Source organism: Parasteatoda tepidariorum, chromosome 6 (assembly GCF_982258835.1).
Source record: "Parasteatoda tepidariorum strain Cologne lab strain chromosome 6, Ptep-v5.0, whole genome shotgun sequence".
NCBI classification, from domain to species: Eukaryota; Metazoa; Arthropoda; class Arachnida; order Araneae; family Theridiidae; genus Parasteatoda; species Parasteatoda tepidariorum.
In genome coordinates this window covers 62,660,116-62,680,620 of record NC_141760.1, presented here as the reverse complement: position 1 = coordinate 62,680,620, position 20,505 = coordinate 62,660,116, and the positions used below count along the sequence as shown (strand labels likewise).

Here is a 20,505-nt window from a genome sequence, read left to right as displayed (position 1 = left end):
CACATACACAATAAAAACTCTTTAAAGTGTATTAATACTTATTTTTTCTTTTAGTTCTACCAACAAGTCAAATTTAGTTTAATAATATTTTGAATAAAATAAATGTATAAAACGGGATGAAATATATAAAGCTGAATTTTGAAAGCTTATGCAGTATCCAACCAGCCTTAAAATATGAAATGGAATTATATGATATAGAAGTTTTCAATATTATGTTTAAACTCTTTAGAATTGGAAATCTTCATTTTTTCAAATAAGTCCGTCTTCGAATAAAAAAATGTGCATTAATTGCAAATTTAATTAAATCTTATATGCTTATTTTACGTTGATCAATAAGTTTTAAATTATACTTGAAATGATCAGCTGTTATATAACTGGCGAATTATTTCTCATTTCGATCTTGACGATTAATTGAATTTTCCTTCGAATTACTTAAATTTGAACGGCAAGAAATATTATTATTTTTGTACTTGAATTTTGTGTATGATTTATTTTTTGCAACACAGAAATTTAAAATAAATAAACAAAATTGTGACTCATTTTAGAGAAGCTAAATAAAAGGTAGACTTGTCACACATTTTTAAACACGCGTTTTACAAATAAAATTTCTAAATAAAAGCACCTAGTTTAAGAAGTGTAAAGATTTTTCTAAAATAAAGTAAAATAATAGCATAAATATTAATATTTATTTTAAAAATCTTACAAACAATTAAGGATCTATTTTTTTGATAAATCAGAAAAGTTTGGTAAAAATAAAATCACTTAGATTTTGCATGCGATATGTAGAAATTGATTATTAAAATTTCAGTTATCAGAAAGAATAAAGGCAATTTTTTTAGCATTTTCATACATTTTTTGTATACGAATAAAATTCCTTTATCTGTAATCAATATTGTTTCGTCTTTAATTTCTTGGTAAATCATTATGAATAAAATATTTTAATTAATAACTGTGCATTTTTTGGAGAATTGTATTGCATTTTTTCCAAAGGGACTTAAATTTTTGTGTATCGTTTTGTTTTTAAATTAATATTTAAATTTAATTATGTCTTTCATCGGATATTTATCTAAATGAACAGAAGAATAAAGTAAGATCGAATAATCTGAATTCTAAGCTAGCCTTAAGCGAAGGGCAACGCAGAGAAATTTGTAAATAAATAATTATGACTGAATAAAGAAAAGTTGGTTTTCAACTCTGAAATACCAAATAGGATTGCAATTAATGACTAAGTAAGTAATCAATAAGTTTTAAATTACTAAGCAAAACGGTTTTCTTTAGTATTTAATCTGCCATATATGTTTTTATAAACATTTCTGTCTGTATATTGTCAGAAGAATGACTGAAAAATATCTGCTTTCTCGCTATCAAATTGTTAAAACAGTGTTATCTGAAAAAATTTACAAATTTACTTACTCCATTGGATAGATGACAGCTAATTTTTAGCAATTAAAAACTGTTTTTTGCTGATGCTGATATTGTATATTCACAATTTTTATTTCAATTGTTAATTATCGTTAATTATAGCACAATAAAGACAAAAATGATAAAAAGAGAAAAATAAGAAAATTAATAAGTTTCTTTTATATATATATATATATATATATATATATATATATATATATATATTGTATATATCGTATTTCGCTATCTAAAAGTTTTATTTCGAATAAATTGTGCCTAAAAAATTGAAGAAGGTTCACATAGCTCATCTCGTATGTTGCTCAAAAAGGGGGACTTCAAAAGATACTGTTTAACTTCTAATGTATTATTAATTAGAAAATAAATTTCATACATAAAAATTTAAACATTTACTTTTTACAGATATATGCAATATTTTTAATTATTTTAATTGATCAAATTATTTTTGATAAAATTGTCTCAGTATGAGCACTTAAAAAGTAATTATTTTGCATTAAGTTAATTATTAATTATGTACATTTACCATTTTCCAAGGTTTTCACTATGACTTGGTCAGACGGCGGTCCTGCACCCTTTGCATTGAATGCTTGTACAATCACAGCGTATTCCGTGAATTTCTTAAGATCTGTGAGTTGCGTTTCCTCGATGAAATTTTCTCCACCTTTTGCATTCAGCGTTTTGTATATGAACGTTTCTTTAGACGTCGATTCTTTGTATCCTACATAATAACCTTTAATAATTCCAAATTGGAGATCTTTTCTTGGAGGCTGTGGTAAAAAATGCAAACACTGTATTGTTTTGAAAATATGAAATGATATTTACCTGGCATGCAATATTTGGCATGTTTTTTGTCGAAAAAATTACATATGCACGTAAAACTGATTGGGAGGTTCAAATAAGAGGTGGAAATTTTTTTCACCCTCTCAAAAGAATTTATTGTAAGCAATGCATTATTTGTCATTATTTGAAATGAAATTGAGCATTTGTGATGCGAAAAACATCCTTTTATTAGTTGCTTTAACGTCTAAGCAGTCATGCTCAAAACAGAGTGGGTTGGTTATAGTGATATTTATCACAGTTTTTCTAATTTAAGAAATATTCGGTGACTTTGTTTATACATATAAATGTTTTGGAGAAGAACTCAAACGGAGAACAATTATTTTTTTCTCTCAACAATAGAATTTAAGGCAAATAATTTAGTATATCTTATCTATTTGTGTGCATTATTTCAGTATAACTCTACAATTGTTTTTATGAGTCAATTCATTTATTTTTTCATTGAAATTTTGGTATTGTAATAATGTTCTAACAACGGATAAAATAATTGAAACACTTCAGGGTCATGAAACGGTTTTATTTCCTTTTAACTTCAAATAAATAAATGATTACAATTCTAATGAAACTTTCCTTTATCCTACCTTTATCATACAGAATTTTTCTGTTCATAGGCAAAGAATTACAGTCCCAAATTGCTAGAAATTTGGATAGAAAAACTCATCAAATTAATATTTTATGTCCTTTTTTATTTTGTAATAATTATAATTCTGTAATTAATTATAATTATATTAATTATATATTATAGTTATATTAATTATATCTTAAAGTTATATTAATTATATATTATAGTTATATTAATTTTTATATTATTTTGTAATAATTATAATAATTACATGAAAAGAACTTTCTTTGTCACCACATTAAATACTGTACACTATCAAAAATTCCAGATCATATTACAATATGTCGTCACTCTGGGTTAATCATCCGCAAAATCGATTTTACCATAATATCCATTTTTACCATAAAATATTATATTTGACTTTTTACAGTAATATTTATTTAAGTATAATGATTTAACCGAAACTTTTTCTGCAAATCAGTTTTTTTTTCTGGAACGCGTTGCGCTAAAAACAAATTTTATGGTAAAAAGTGTCGGACCCCTGAGTGCCAGCATTTTTTACTGTAAGTTGATCCGGAATTTTTTACAGTGTAGCATTTAAAACTCTGTTAAGCTGACGAAATTTAAGTACTGGTATTTGAAGAACTCACTTTCCATGATACTTTGACAATATGAGCTCCAACTGCTCTTGCCTTCAGTTTTTGAGGTGGTCCTCCGGGAGCTGAAAATGAAATATTCATCCATTTTAATAATGGTTTCTTACAATGTCTAGGAAAAAATATAATAAATCCTAACAGTTATTGAATGCATTTGCAATAGTGATTGTGAAAATACAAAACAGCAGTTTTTTTTTATTAGTGGAACAAATTATTCCGCTTAAAAAAATGAGTAATAGTTTGTAATTAAAAACTTTCAACTCTCATTTTGTATGTAGTAAATATTTTCGCATTTCGCTATAGAAAATATATGATAGAAATTATTATATTTAAAAATGATATTTAGTTTCTTTAATACATTGGTTTCATCGGTTCATTTGAATGTTTTGTTTTTTAACTAAGTTTTATCTTAAACGTTTCACGATTGCATCTTAAAAAAAGACTAAACTTTAATGGTTTCATTGTTTTAAAAAATAAATACTAATTTAATAATTATATTGAATTTTAGTCTGACATAGAAACTTATCTGACATTTCCACTCTAACTAACATGGAGTCTGATAAGCATGGATAGAAAGTAGAATGCTTTTAAGCTAAAATAAGTAAATTAAGTTTTTCTTCTCTATAAATCTAAGAAATGTGTAAATTTTAACGTTTTTTAAATATTAAGATCATTTACAGAATGCGTAGCAATTATTTTTTAAGCAATCATAGTTGTATTTAACTTATTTTATTTATCTCAAAAATGCATCAGTGCTCATTAAAGTAAACATTTAATTTCAGTATTTAAAAAGATTATTTTTTAAACATTATTTATTTAAAAATAGTAGATATTACTTAAAGGTATTAAATTATATTTTGAAAGTAAGTGTATTAAAAATGCTTTTAAGTGACTCAATAAACGAAAATGATTAAATTTCCACAGTTGTCATGAGCTTCGAAAAATATTTCTTATTTCTCGTTATACAAACATTCCTTAATTTATCAGAACATGCCTGAAAAGAAACCAGTATCATTCTGCTATTTCATTAGAAAACAAAGTTTTGGCGACTTTTTCTTTAAATGCATCTGACATTAAAATAAAAAAGTAAATTAAAGATGTTGTTAAACTATAAACAAAGGGCTTTTTCTGAATTCATTTTAGCTTTATTTCCCTCGGGCCAAAAAACACTTAAAGAAATCTAAGAAGATTTACCATAAAAGGAAATAATGAATTCTGTAATCGCATTTACGACACTTTGTTTATTCGCATGTACTTAATTTTTTCAGAGATTAAATGTTTAAAATATATTAGAATTAACTTTTTAGCAGTTGGTTCTTAGTTTCGAGCAAAGTGAAACATATTGTTTTTCCACCTATTTTGAGAGGATTATAAATATAATGAGAATATGATATCCCGAATTCGAGGATATTCTTTATAAATATATATTACTCATAATAGTTATGTTGGCTTTCTAAAAGTGAAATAGAATTAAACATAATTTATTAATGTCATACATTTATTCCTAGATATTTTATCATTATTTTAACACGAATGATTTACTTAGATTTTATTATATAATTCAGACTTATTAAACATTTTTTTACACTAGAATTATGTTTATTTTTTTATTTTATGTATTTGGCAAAGCTCATCTATTATATAACAAATATAGATTCAATAAATTTTCTGAATGTAGCCATGGACGTTCATGATTAAATACTTTAACTTTGATTATTATTTATGAATATCTTTCATCATTAGATACTGTAATATTATAGTCTACATTTACATTTTTATCTATGAGTTTTACTTTGATTCAACAAAGACTTCATTTTTATGAGTGTACCTTCTTCTATAAGAACTCGTATGATTCTCGTCAATTAGCCTATCAAGTTGTAGATAGCTCTAAACGTTTTATGCCTGACCTGGACTCAACATATTTGCTGACTGTAACCCTCGTCTTTCGATATTCTAGCCTCATTTATTATTTCTGAATCTCTCTCAGTTACTGCAATATTATTGTCAACTCCTGGTAGTACCACCTTGGATGTGAAGGTCATTCCATAATGCCCAGCTAAAGTCTCTGGACGACAGAGCTGAGTTAGTTAGGGCCCAGATGTCTTTTTCCCCCGTCTACTTCTACCCAATAATGTTCTTGTGAACAGTCTTCTTCCAATCACATTCTTGTCTGCTAGGGGCTCTCCAGTTAAGACAATATCAGTAATCCATTGGTGGTTTTAGATTTTTTTTAGGGTTTAGAAAGTCATGGACATGATTCAGCACTGATATGCTTTGGGGATGGAAAACAAAAAAACATTTTCCAAAAACCATTCATTCGGTTAAATTTACTTTTCAGTTATATAGTGTTTACTAAATGTGATTAACGAGATTATATCGTTTCAATACTTTGTTTTCCGACTTTTTAATATACTTTTTGAAAAAAAAATTTTACAAATATTTTTAAAAATATTTTATTTCAATAATTTTCTTCTTATCTTTTCTTTTTATACTATATATATATATATATATATATATATATATATATATATATATATATATATATATATATATATTGTATATATTTATATATATATATATATATATATATATATATATATATATATATATATATATATATATATATATATATATATATATATATATATATATATATATATATATATATATATATATATATATATATATATATATATATATATATATATATATATATATATATATATATATATATATATATATATATATATAATACAAATATATTGGAAGATAGCTGTTAAAGTTTTTAAGTGCTATCTGAAGAAATCTTAAGAAAATAACTAAAACTCAGACTTTGAAAACTTATACATCAATTTTTTTATGAGAAAAGGAAAAAAACGTAAATCGGGCGCTTGCGAAGTAAGTAAATCTGCAGACTCTCACTCCGTTCCGATTTTTCCCTTCCTGTTAAGGACCATATAAATCACTGCTTAAAAGCTCCTATTACTTATTTCTTGCATCGTTTCTTGGATCATTAAATGCTGAAAGAAAATGAATTTGCGAAACTGCCGAAAGTTCGACAAGTAGTATGATGTTTTTATGATAAACTGTTACATGAAATTATAACATAAAATTTCATGTTAATATTTTTTGTCATTCGTGAAAAGCGCCTTTTAAATAATATGAGATACATAGTAAAGTTATTTTAATATTTTTGAAACACATTGATACGTAATTAATATGTATAGATAATAATAGTTTTCGTGCATGATTTAAACAATTTCATAAATGTAACGGGAACTGCGAGAGAATTTTGCATCTAAAACATGAAAATATAATTTTTATTTAATAACTAAATTTCTATTGTTATCATGTTTTAAATAATAATGAAATGCTATCGCTTAATTGATTTGTTTCTGCGTTGGTAAAAGGTTTCACGTCTATGTATGTGTTTTTAAAATACATCCTTCTACTACTCTTTAAAATTCATTCTTACTTTTCATCGCTGATTTTTTTAAAAATTAAACGAGAAAAAATATTGTGGAAAAAAATTCTTTATTTTAAAAGGAACCGGCACTCAGCGTGCCGACAATTTTTACAGTAAAATCCATTCTTGCTGGAACATGTAATGAAACAAAAAATCAGATAAACTGTAATTTTTACAGCGGTAATTACCGTAAAGTCACTAAACTACTCTCTAATTAAATATCTATTGCTGAAAAAATTATGGTGTAAATCTTACGGGAAAAATGAAAGTTACGGTAAAATGGATTTTACGGATGATACACCTAAAGTACCGGTATTTTGAACCTTAATTTGATCCAGAATTTTTAAAGTGTAGGTCAAAGATTAAGTAGGCAACAGCCATGCATATATATATTCTTAATTTTTGAGATATTATCATTATTTAACTCCGGAATTGTAAAAATTAATCAATTCTACCTGAATATAGGTCATTTTTGATAAATTTTACGAAAATATGTTTTTGTGGAATCTTCCTTCCCAAGTGTCAATCGCTATGACAAGACTACCTTTAAACACCCGTCTTGAAAACTATCTATTCTTTACTAATCAATATTGTTAAATTTTTATGATGTCATTTAAAATGTTTTTCAGAATTCCTACGTTAAGGGAAATAAAAAAAAGTTACAGTTTTAGTGCTTTTAATTAAAAACCGTTTCATAAAATACCATCTTTTCGTCGAAAAAAAAATAATCTGGACCTAATATCGAGGAATTTACTGACAAGTTTAACAGTTTGTTTTTTTAATATTTAAAAAAAAATCTTTTAATCTTGTTAAAAAATGGCAGATACGGCAAAGTTATTTCTGTCTAGAGAAAAATTAACGAATTTAATTAAAAACTTAATTAATTACTGCAAATTTTTACGAACCCACAAAATACAGCTTTTAAAAAAATAATCAAATATTAAAGGAATGAAATCATAAATTCATTTCATTTTCACGAGATTGCAGCTTTTCTTCATATTAACAGTTTGTGTCGTTTCCATGATTACGTTGATGGTGCTGGTTAAAAATCTTAATCAAACGTCATAAATAACTATTACACACTCACAACAGTTATAAAAATAGCACATTGCTAGTTAATAAGGGTGATTTCGAGTGAGCTTAGAGCCTTGGAATGACGGCCTCAAGGTCACTGAATATTTCTCAATTTTTTTTGCTAATTTTTGTGATCAGCATTTAAGTAACTTTTTAAATATCAAAAAGTTCCATTGGAAATGCCTTCAATTTGCACAAAAGCTGGTTTTTCTTCATACTGATATTTTGCACTATTTTCGTAACTAGTAAAGAAGCAACTGGCTAAATGTAGAAAATACGTAATTTAACTGTCAACAGTTGTATATTATTTGTTAAAAAGTGTTATTTCAGATGACAACAGTTTTCGAGACAAAAACTTAAGGTCACTCAATAATCCCCGATTTTTTGCAAGTTATTGTGATCCTAGATAATGCAGCGTTTGAATAACTTTTTAAATAAAATTTTTTTTTACAAATGCTTTTCATATTTGCAAAAAACTGATTTTTCTTCATATTAACACTTTGCGCAATTTTTCTAACCATCAGAGATGAAACTGATTAAAGTTATACTATATTTAACCTAAGAGTTCGGAATAATTAATTAAAAGACGACCGAAAGTAATGATATATAAAACAATCATTAGACCTGTCTTAACCTAATCTGAACTTAGGTCCAGATCTGAAACCTGTTCTTTCACTAAATCACTAGTAGGCCTGTTTCCTGTTTTGAGAAAAACCTTGAGAAAAATTTTCGGTGCTATAAATGTGGATGACTTATGGAGACAAGGACATAATTTTGAACTATAAAGGCTATTCAAGGAAGCTGATTTCAACAAATGCATCAAAACAAGTTGCTAAAAGCTTTGGGTCACATCTGTGGACTAGACCCTTATTCCTTGACATTTAAAATCTTCAATTACAAACAAATGGGAACTAGAATTAGAGATAGGCCTAAGATGAGATGGCTTGAATGTGTAGAAGAGGATTTTAAAATCCTAAGAATTACCACTTGGAAAACAATCACAAAGAAATGAGTAGAATGGATGAAGATTCTAGGGAAGGCTCTGGCCCACAAAGGGCTGTCATGCCAACAGAAGAAGAAATAAAATGGAATTATTTTAATGTTCCTTGGGAGTCCCGTTACTATTTGAGTAACGAATCGGTACCGGTCTTTAGCCCAGGGGTTGGGTACTACTGCTCAAGGACAATGGTTACACACTTTTTCTGTTTAACATTAAAGAATTCACATTTTTGAGCCTTCTCAAGACTAAATTTTGGGTCGGTAAGATTACTTTTTAGTGTGAGAAAGTTCAATGACTAAATCAAAAGTTATTAAGTCGTTCCATTTTCTTGTGTTATACAGACAAATATAATAGATATGACTGCATTTATAAACTTTTTATGAGATTGCATCTAAATAACTAAGTTGAAATATTTTATAATAAATCGGTAAAAATTACATTTTTGCTGTTTCAGCCAAGTTTACAAAGAAATACATTATATTTTCTTGAATCTAAAATATTTTCATACATTAAAGTAAGAAAGATATTTTATTTTGTTTTAATTCGGCACAGACTAAAATACTGATGGGATAATAAAATACCGAGACATCTAAACCTGATTAATCTGAAAATAGATCTAGGTAAGTTATAATAAACTTGTACTGCAAACTACATTGTTTTTATTTGGGATAGGCTCTTTTCGAGTTTTCTCAAGATACATTTATTTAATTTAAGAAATCAATAGTTAAAGACAAGATCAATGATTTACAATAGTAGTCTCCCAGAAACAAAAATTCCGGTGTTTCATCTTATTTAATTTAATGTATTTAGTTGATAAAGAATATTGATTTGAAAGCTTAAAAAGCATCGAATATTTGCTTTTACTGTTTGCTCTTAAATGCGTTGTAGATAAAATAAGTAATCGTCTCTATTGATTTAATTTTAGTTTTGGTATAATAATATTTATTCCTCATAACTTTTTATAACCAATATTTATTTAGTCTATATAATCTGATTATTAAATAGAATGTAGAAAAAATAAATAATTTAGAAAGAGCTTGCTTACTGGTATTTAATTCTATTTGGTTAATTTAAATTAAAGATTGGCATGCTAGCATACGCAAAACATACTTTTTATAATTCAAAAATTAAATAATATTTCCTTCAATCCTCTTATCTGTAGAAATAATCAATTGAAACTTTTCTCAGTGCAAAATTTTTCGAGTGAAAATCAGTTCTATAAATAGTTTGTCTGTCTACAACTGCTTAAAATATTTACATAAAATTCGAGAACAGTTTCATAGTAAATGGTGCAATGTTTTGACTTTAAAACTTAAATCGTTATTAATTTTTTGGCAAGAGAAAAATTAATAGCGACTTACACGTTTAATTTTCCCTTGCCAATACATTGAATGTTTAAAGCCAAGAAAGGAGATCTTGGTAATAGTCAATAACTATTACTAATCTTTTCTCAGATCACCGAAGTCAAGCATTACTGGCTGTGGTCAGTGTGCTGTTGGGTGACCACTTGGATCAATCTGCGTAGGGACCGAGGGTGTGCGGTATTGGTCCTTGTTAAACTGTTCTACCGTAAAGTGCTCGACTTCACGCGCAGGTCGTTGGGTTACCGAAGCAGGGGTACCATCCCCTCTGCAGAGGATCAAAATTGTGATGGCATGTCTTCGGATCATCCTCAGGGATGTTTCCCAGACAGTCACCAATAGTCCATTGTGGAGGTCTAGTGCGACGTAAGTAAACTACAACAACAACTACTAATCTTTTCTCATACTTGGGGAAATTTCTTACATCTGAAATAGCGGACCTTTATCTTTTTGTATCAAACCATAGAATTGCATACCGCAATCGTCGCATTGTGTAACTCGATGTTGTCTTTAGTAGTTAGCGCGTTTTAAATCTAAAGCAAGGGGAATTCTTATATTTATTATGTACAGTTCATTAAGCTCAGCAGCTTTGGGTAAATTTACCATATTGCAATTTCTTTCATTATTTCTAATGCAGTTTAAGTTCCTTCGTTAAAACTCATCACATTTGCGGACTTTCAAAGAAAAAACCAGTCTTCCCTTCAATATAAACTTCGATAGAGGGAGGAAACATTAAACAAACCACGTTTCTCTATTGATTTGTTTAGTTTTGATACAATAATATTCATTCATAATAACTATATGTAACAATTGTTTTCCAAGAAGCCAGTTTTCTCTTCGATATAAACTTCGATCGAGGGGAGAAGCATTAGACAAACCTTGTTTCTTTATTGATTTAATTTTAGTTTTGATACAATAATATTCATTCATAATAATTTTATGTAACTATTTTTCTCCAAGAAGCCAGTTTTCTCTTCGATATAAACTTCGATCGAGGGGAGAAGCATTAGACAAATCTTGTTTCTTTATTGATTTAATTTTAGTTTTGATACAATAATATTCATTCATATAATTTTATGTAACTATTTTTTTCCAAGAAGCCTCTCTTCGATATAAACTTCGATCGAGGGGAGAAGCATTAGACAAATCTTGTTTTTTTATTGATTTAATTTTAGTTTTGATGCAATAATATTCATTCATAATAATTTTATGTAACTATTTTTTTCCAAGAAGCCAGTTTTCTTTTCGATATAAACTTCGATAGAGGGGAGAAGCATTAGACAAACCTTGTTTCTCTAATTGATTTAATTTTAGTTTTGATACAATAATATTTATGCATAGTAACTTTATAAAACTACTTTTTTCCGAAGAAAAAAAAAGCCAGTCTTCCCTACAACATGAACTTCAATAGTAGGGGGGCATTCACAAAATTAAAATATATTTCTAATGCGAATACTAATTACAATTGAAAACACATCATTGCCTTAAAAATTAATTTTTAATCTAGCTTTTTTTACCGAAAAGTGAATATGATATCTTTAAAAAATCTGTTTTTTGTTACGTAATTAAGAATATGAAATATACTTAATATATTTTAAATTTTCATTACGAAATAGATACAAATTTAAAAAAGAAATAAGATTTTTAAATTTCAAAAATGAGGAAATGATATGAACTTATTTTTAAAATTAGAATCTTAGGATTATTTTTATCAAAACAGTATTTTTTTAAAACTTTTTATTCATTTATTCATTTTTTGCTTGATGGTAAATTAAATTTTGAACGCCTAAATTTCCATTCCGAAAATTTTTACTTTAGTCTCATTTCAACTGTTAATTTTTAGAGAAAAATTGGAGTCAATCTTCAAAGGAAAAAAGAATATATATAAATCAAACCTGGTAGTTTCAATAAATCCAATGAGTCTTCTGTCAATTCTAACTCAAATTTTAGCTGATTATATCAATAATATTTTGTATTATTATGAGCGCTAGGCATATCCTTTTACTACATTATGGGAAAAAAGATTAATTAATTATTTTTTAAAAAGTGAACCTCTCATTGAAAATTAAATATGTCTCGATTTTTTTAAAGTTATAACGTCTATTTAATACGAAAAAAGTGAAAAGAGAGAATTATATTTCTTATTTTATATTGTGAGCTGATTTTTATTATTTTTTTTTAAATGACCTTTTGAAATCTGTTCAGTTGCCTTAAGCTCTAACGCGATTACTTTATTTAGTAAACAATCCTGCATAGGGACAGCGAAGACTTTAGAAACTGTTGAATGACTCTTTACTTTCCCTCTTAAAGAAAAAGATGGTTTAACTCAATAGCCTTGTAATTTATCTCAATTATATATAATAGTGATCACAGTCACGTGATTGAAAAAAATATTTTTTTCCTATCCATCTTTAGTGTGTCTGTGAGGATAATAATTGGAATTTTTTTTGTAAAATGCATGAGGGAAGAAATGGACGTTTGATAATATTTAATATAAGTGCTGATATTTGGATGTTATTGTTAGATTTAAAGTAGACGAAAATAATTAAAAAATAAATTATTTCATTAAAATTAATAAAAATTAGACCAGATTTGAGGTTGTCGAAATGCTGAAGACTATTTAGTGCGTTTTTTTAAAGTTAGTATGGATTTTTTTTAAATAATCAAAAAAAAAAAATTTTTTTTCCGTGAAAAAAAATGATTATTTAAAGCTTGTTTTAAAAAATAAATTTTAACTATGTTGTTATCTTATTCATTAATTACTTTTTACTTTTTTCTTTTCTTGAATGTCACGTTTATAGTTCGGTTTAGTATCAATTATACTAAAATCTATGTGTGGAGAATTGATTTGATTTTTGAAAATGATCGAAATTGAGAATTGATTTTTTTCTAAATTCTTATCAAGAAATTATTCATTCTAAAACTAAAGTTTATAGTTTTAAATTTGACTTTAAAATCTTTCTTTTCATTCGGTAATTTTAATAAATGGAAACAAAATATTGTTTAAATAACTTTATTTTAATATTTTCTGAACACACGTTAAGAAAGTAGAAAACTGTAATATTTAAAAAAATTAGAACACATAATAACTTCTTGAATTCACCTAGAATTGATTTTTAAAAGAATAATTAGGGGAAAAACAATTAAATAATTTGCATAATACTTAATAAAGTCCTTATTTGCGGTTTTAAGGTAAAACAAAGTCATTAATATTCGTCAGGTTTCGTAATCGGGGAAAATATGTTCACATTTTGAACAGTAGTTAATTAAAAGGGAATATAACCTATTAGTGTCATGAAACAACTTAATTATTTATCATTATTTATGAAACAACTTAATTAATTATTACAACAAAATTATTTATCATAATATCTTTATCATGAATTTTTAAAGATTGATTTGCTACATTTTAGAATTCATAAGAGGCTATTTGATGTAACGATATAGTAGCTATGTTTCCTCTCTTTCGAATAGAACGAAGTATCATTCTAAATCCTCCCCTTACTGTTCCCAAATTTTTAGTAAAAATAACTTTTGTAGTATTTTTTAATGTTTTCGATGAAATGAGGTCATCCTAGCAAAAAAGACGTATAAATGCTGGAAAACATAATTACTTAAAATATTTTAATTTATCAATGAATTCTAATTATTTAAACCATTGTATTGTATGTTTGAAGTCGTCTACACTGTTTCAGAGAGTAAAGATATTTTGTGATTACCTAAAATGCCTAACCTAAATAATAAAAAAATTTATTTTATTTTTTATAATTATCTTATATATTTTCATTCTGTAACAGATATAATTATTTCATTCTGAAGCTCAACTAAATTTTGAGCTGTATGATTTTAGGAAGTCTTTTAATTTTCTTTTCAAAGTATCATTCTTAAATTCTTAGTAATACTTAATCATTCTAATTTTTGTTCTATACCTTCTTGGTCAGTTCGAAGATGAACAACATTGCTGGGTTCACTTCTTCCCAGAGCGTTCTCTGCATACAGTCGGAAGTGATAGAAAGTTATGGGAAGAAGACCTCTAACGACGACACTATGCTCTGTTCCTGAAATCGAAATATTCCATGACTTCTGCTGCCATCTATCTGCAACAAGGAATAATAAAATGTGAGCAATATTAAGTAAATACTATCGTTTTATTAAATAGAAATAAAATGAAACATTATAAATACACATAATTACTATAACTGGGATGTAAAATCAACACACGAAATTTATAAATACGAAATAAGTAATTTTGTTAAAATATTTTTTTATATGTTGTGATAATGAATTAAAAAACACAAACGTATAAAAAGTACAATTTAAATTCTTCCAACTCAGTATCACAAAAATTGGAAAAACAAACTGTAATGATAAATAAATGAAGAAATTACATAAAACAGACTGAAATGCATTGTTTTACAGCTAGTTTTGGAAACAACTATAAAATAACTAATAATTAGGAAAATCAAATAATAGAAAAACAGTAAAATGCCATAAAGCATTCAAACAAGCAATAAATGAATAAATAAAGCTCGGGAGTTGATCATTTCTTACTGTAGGTAATACTGTTAGATGCGAGAATTTTTAGATAGCGATATAAGAAGTTCTGTTGCGAAAGATATCTAAAGATACTAAAGATATCGAATTATGGATACGAAATTTTCGAGATGAGCATAAAAGGTCTTAAAGTCTTAAAATAAAGATTTTATAAGCAATCAACCATAAAAAGTAGCAAAAACTGTTAAAAGGATACAATAAATTACTTAATCAATATTTTAATACAAAAATGTGTAACTCTTAAAAGCATTAAAACATCAAATTCTGTTACTTTTAAATAATTTTGCATTATGCATGCCTTTTCAAACTGCTTTAGACAATTAAATAAAGTTTTGATTTAAAGAAACAGTTCACACAATTACCTCCTTCTTCCTTATAATGTAAGATGTATTGAGATATTTGACTGTTTCCGCTGTAAGGCGCAGCCCATCCTATTTTAGCAGATCTGCTACCGAATTCTAGAACTTTGACATCTTGTGGTGCATCAGGTGGCTCTAGTGTTTAAAATAATAAAGTTAAAGAAGTAAAAACAAGTTGAAAATAAATACACATAAATCTTTTCAGTGCATAATATTTATATAATTAGTATCTGTATTTTAAACATTGAGGCATTGAAAAAAAATCCTATTAAGACAATACCACCTAGAAGTGAAAAGTCCACCGTATGGATAAATTTAGTAGACCGACGTAGCGAGCCTACATTGCGTAGTGGAGAAAAATAAGAAAGACGTCACTTCATTTGTTCTTCTTAACTGCACAGTGGAAAAATATACGAAAGATGTCACAACGCTTGGAATAATAAAGGATCGGATTTCTTATATATGGTAACCCGTGCGGAGGCCTTCTCTCTTCTTGGAGGTGTAGATTAAGAGTGTCTTGTTACCGTTTTAATTTCCATATTTACGATCCTTATCAATATGGAGAATCACTGATTATATTACAGAGGGAATTAAAATCTTTACACTACTTTCACCAATGGTATGTATCCTAAAGTATTTCTTGATTTCTGTCAGTTATAATAATTATAAAAAATATTAAGTGAGAATTGTCAATTTTAGATTTTAATTTATAACAGACGCATTTAAATACCCTAATCTAACTTTAATTTAGAGATAGGGCATTATTTGTTATAGAGATTTCAGTTAATAAAAAAAAATTTTCCCAACAACTTTGCAGGTTCTTTTTAAATTACTTTCGACAAATATTCGATTAATGTATTTCAAGGATCAGTGTTTAGAAGACATGTTTAGATGGTGTATAATTAAGTTATTTAATGTTTTTAACCTTGCATTATTAGCTGTATATTTGTATCATCTTGTCCGAAGGCGTTGGAAGCTATACATGTATACAGTGCTGAATCCCGTCTATCTGCTCTTCGAATCGTTAGCTGAGATGTTGTTCCTCCTCCAAGAACTGTATCTGTTAATTCATATCTGTAAAATAAAAACCGTATATTAAATACCCAGTGTCCCGAAAATTATTAATGGTATGAAAGAAAAAACTAAAAGGAGATAGAATTGTATGCTTTCTGCATTCTTACTATACTACGTTGCAAGTTAAGAAAAGACTGCTGAGGTATGGGATTTATGTGAGTATCCGTGTTACGAATTAATTAATTTACAGCGGAGCCAATCCGTCGCCAATCAAAATATTCTTTTTTTAGTTGTCCGTCGCCAATCAATCCGTCGCCAATCAAAATATTCTTTTTTTAGTTGTTCTCAATACACTCATGCCGGAAGGAATACATCTCGAAAGCTCCTTTTGTTTTATTCTCATGAATATTATTTTGTTTTCAATCATTTCAGTCTAATTGTTATTTTTTTGTTATTTTGTTTTGTTAATAAATATAAAAAGCACATATTGACTGTTTATTGATACTAACCAGGGCAGATAATGGTAGAAATATAATGTGTATGTCTTGGCAGTACGCAATATCCGAATCTCGAATTAAGTTTTCTATCAATCCGCGACTGTATATAGTTCCGTTTTATTTCGTTATCAAGTTATACAAATATGCTTTTAAGAGGTAAAAATGTCAGGTTGAAATTTAATCCATGATATCTTTTATGATATAGAATAATTTAAAAAAAAGGGCATAGTTTCGTAGCCTTACTGGTATTCTAGACTTGGCGACATATTTCGAAAAATAAGGAACATTCGTTCTTGAAAAAGAAACAACTATATAGCATAGCGAAATCGTTGGATTTTTATTATTTTTGTTTTATAACCATCATTTAACAGCCAATTTAAGGTTTACAACTTCTAATGTTCAACTATGCAGCCTTGTAGTTTTGAAACCAATTCAGAAGACAAGGGAGCTCCAACTCATGTTCTTAACATATCTGATGCGGGAATTTTTACTTTTGTTTCACTGTAGAAGAAAATCATTTGCAAGAAAAAAATATTTACTATTCTTTTCTCGCTTTCTTCAACTAAGAACAGACAGACTTATATTTGTTACGATTTTTAGATATCCTTTTTATTCTAAGTTGATTATTGTTGTTAAGAACTATAATAATTAATAAAAAAAGCAAGCGAAACTTAGGCTGCTCAATATTGTTTGAAAAGTTGGCAATATAGATATACGTTCGCGCTTAAAATTTAGCGTCCAATCTGCGTGCTCTTAGATGCAAACAGACACTCTCCATAAAAATAATGCTTTTTTCTTAACTTGCAACAGAGTATAGGAACCTCTTTATTCTTCCCAAGTTTCAAAATTAGTTAAAAAGTTCCTCAACAGATGACGCTGTTGATTTAAAAACAATATAGAAGTTTTTTTTTTGCTTCCAATAAAAATTTATTTGCACCAGAGACTGCTAAGTTTGTCTTCAGAACGCGTTGCATTGCTCTAACATTTAGTGGGCGTTTTTAAGCACTATTTTATTAATTTTAAAAATTTATTGCCCTCTAATGAAGATATTTGCAACTAATTTAGGACTAGCTGAGCGTAATAGAAGGTTTTCTAAACAGAATGCATGCCTATTATCCCATATTTAAAAACTTTTCATATTGTTGGTTGTTCTTCGAGGATCCGGGACGTTGGTATATATGTAGGTTAAATAACTTTGTTGGCTAGTTAGGTTGATAGTGTTTCTAGTACTATTTAAATGGAAAGAAATGAATTGTGGATGAAGCATTAATTTATTAAATGCTCATTGTTTTCTTCTCCTTTGAGTTTTAAGGAATTTGGTAAAAATTCTAAATACTTTTGATTGATGCAAAAAATAGTTGTGATTACAAAGAAAGGAATGTCACTAAAATGATGGACAATTTTACGAAATTAATTTCGAAAACTTACGCAGAGTTTTAAAACTTCTTTAAAAAATCAAATTCAAATAAATGTTTGAATTAATTATTTGTGCAGTATAAACTGAATAATTATAAAAATCTTTTTTTTCTATAATTAATAATTTTCACTTTATATAAACCAATATGTCAAGTAGTACTGGATCAACACTTAAGTACTGGAATAACTAAAATCTTGTTACTGTACTTAAAAAGTACTGGAACAAGAATTTACTTGTTCCAGTACTTAACTGTTATGCATCTGAAATATTTGGTACTTTCTAACATAAGAAATCAGCATATTTTTTAAAAAAAGCAAGTGATTTTCGATATTTTATCAGAATTTAAGTTCTCATGCAAAGTAAATAAGCTTGTAAATTTAAAGATTTTAAAACAATTTTCTCAAAACATTTATTTTAATTCCTAAACATTTCTTTACTTCCAGAAAAATTATTTAAGTGAATTAATACTATCATTGGTTTTGCATACAGTCATATAAAAATTAGTTTCCTAAAATGCGAAACTAATTTGTTTTTCTAAATTCTTTATAAGTTAAAATAAGCATTGCGTTTTAAAAAATAATTAGATTCAGTACTGTAGAAAAATGCAGATAAATTTGAACTTTTCATACCTTAGATCCGTCCGTGGTTCAAAAGATTGCTTGTCTTTTAACCATGTAATTTGGAGCGGACGATCACCTATTGCTTCACAAATCAATTTAGCGTCTTCTCCTTTACGAACGCTTTCTGCTCGGAATTTGCTTTTAAAATGAGCAGCCACTATAAAAAAAATTAAAATAGTTCTAAATTCAAAATAAAAATAAAAAACTGAGTGTAAAAAGTTTAGTTTAAGATGAATAATCCCAAAAATTGAGTCCCCTACAGTCTAATTTAAAAATTTGTTTACTCATACTAATCTGAAAATTAATTATTTACCTCCTTAAAATTAAGTATTTTTTGCTCTTGTATAATATTAATGGTTATATAATGTAATTGGTTTAAATATACATTTTTTTCTAAATTAAATTGTCAAACAGATACGCAAAAAATTATGCACAGTCAAAAGAAAAAATATCTTAAGCAAAATATAATGGTATTTTTTAAAATTTTATGCCAAATATATGCTTTTGTGCATTATAAATATTTTAGCAAGGTAAAAACAATGCATAAAGAAGCAATAAGATAAATTATTCAAATGAATCGAGCTACTTCATACCAGTAACAACAGGATTTGCATATGTAATTTGAAAAGTTTAAAACATAGAGTAAAGGAAAGAGTATTTATTATTTTACAATTTTCACTTTTTATTCGAAAATTAGATAAAAAATAAATAAATTTAGACTTAAATTTAAAAGAAATAAATTTTAAACTACGTATTTTCTTCCAAAAAGGTGGCGTACTTATTTCTTTCTGCTGTATATTTTCAGCATTCATATTACAGCAAATGTAACATTGGTATTGGCTCTGGTTTGGCTTTGATATTAAACATATTCTGTTTATTTTGCTTCTATATTCAAAATATTCCAACGGATTTCTGCTTCAATCTGCTTAGAAATATTTCGAAATTCAGATTTGCGTTTTGTTTGTATTTAATTTTTAGTGCACATTTATTTCGATTTATAATATTCCTTATATTTAAAAATATAAATCTTTAGTTAAAACTGCCGGTTTAAAACTGTAAACGTTACGTGATAATTCATAATGTAGATTTTAAAAATATTCTGATTTAAAAGAAGTGCGCAAGAGAGATTTTATTTACTTATTTATTTTCTTGAAAACTATTTTTCTTTATTTGCTTATTACTGTTAAAATTTATATTATGTAACAAACAAATGTAATAACGAGTACAGGAAATTTCAAATTGATCAAAATAATACGAAAATAGGTCAAAATCATTCTTATGTTTCCCATTCTCTTTTTAAAAAAAAGTGAAATATCAGTATTATTTTAAAATATCAGTAATAGTTTAAAATATTTTGTCTCCTTAAAATTTGACTATTTACAACAGATATCGAGATTCAAATAATTTTTCAAGTTATAATTTTAGGTTTTGTTAACTGTTTTATACCAATTAATGGTTATGTTTTAATACCGTGAACGGAAAGATGAATGACTTTGCTAAGTCCTTGACCAATGCCATTTGTAGCTTGACAGAGATAGTGTCCGTCATCTCCCTCCTCAACGCTGTGAATAACAAGGGAGCCATTTTCGAATACATGCAATCTAGAACTACTGCTGATTGGTCGAAATTCTGATGCAACATCTCCTGTAATAACAAAGTTAAATATTGT

The 20,505-nt window shown here is 27.0% G+C and overlaps 1 protein-coding gene across 1 annotated transcript in view; it reads right to left on the bottom strand.

Annotated features, from left to right (window-relative positions):
* LOC107457170 (cell adhesion molecule Dscam1-like) overlaps positions 1–20,505 on the bottom strand; it is a 269,534-nt gene that overhangs the window by 42,871 nt on the left and 206,158 nt on the right. Inside the window, exons 11-17 of the mRNA XM_087165950.1 lie at positions 20,307–20,480; positions 18,846–18,993; positions 16,214–16,362; positions 15,292–15,423; positions 14,305–14,472; positions 3,469–3,539; positions 1,943–2,186 (exon numbers count right to left, since the gene is read on the bottom strand). Of these exons, the coding sequence (XP_087022076.1) occupies positions 1,943–2,186; positions 3,469–3,539; positions 14,305–14,472; positions 15,292–15,423; positions 16,214–16,362; positions 18,846–18,993; positions 20,307–20,480 (1,086 nt within the window). The remainder of the gene's footprint in view (positions 1–1,942; positions 2,187–3,468; positions 3,540–14,304; positions 14,473–15,291; positions 15,424–16,213; positions 16,363–18,845; positions 18,994–20,306; positions 20,481–20,505) is intronic.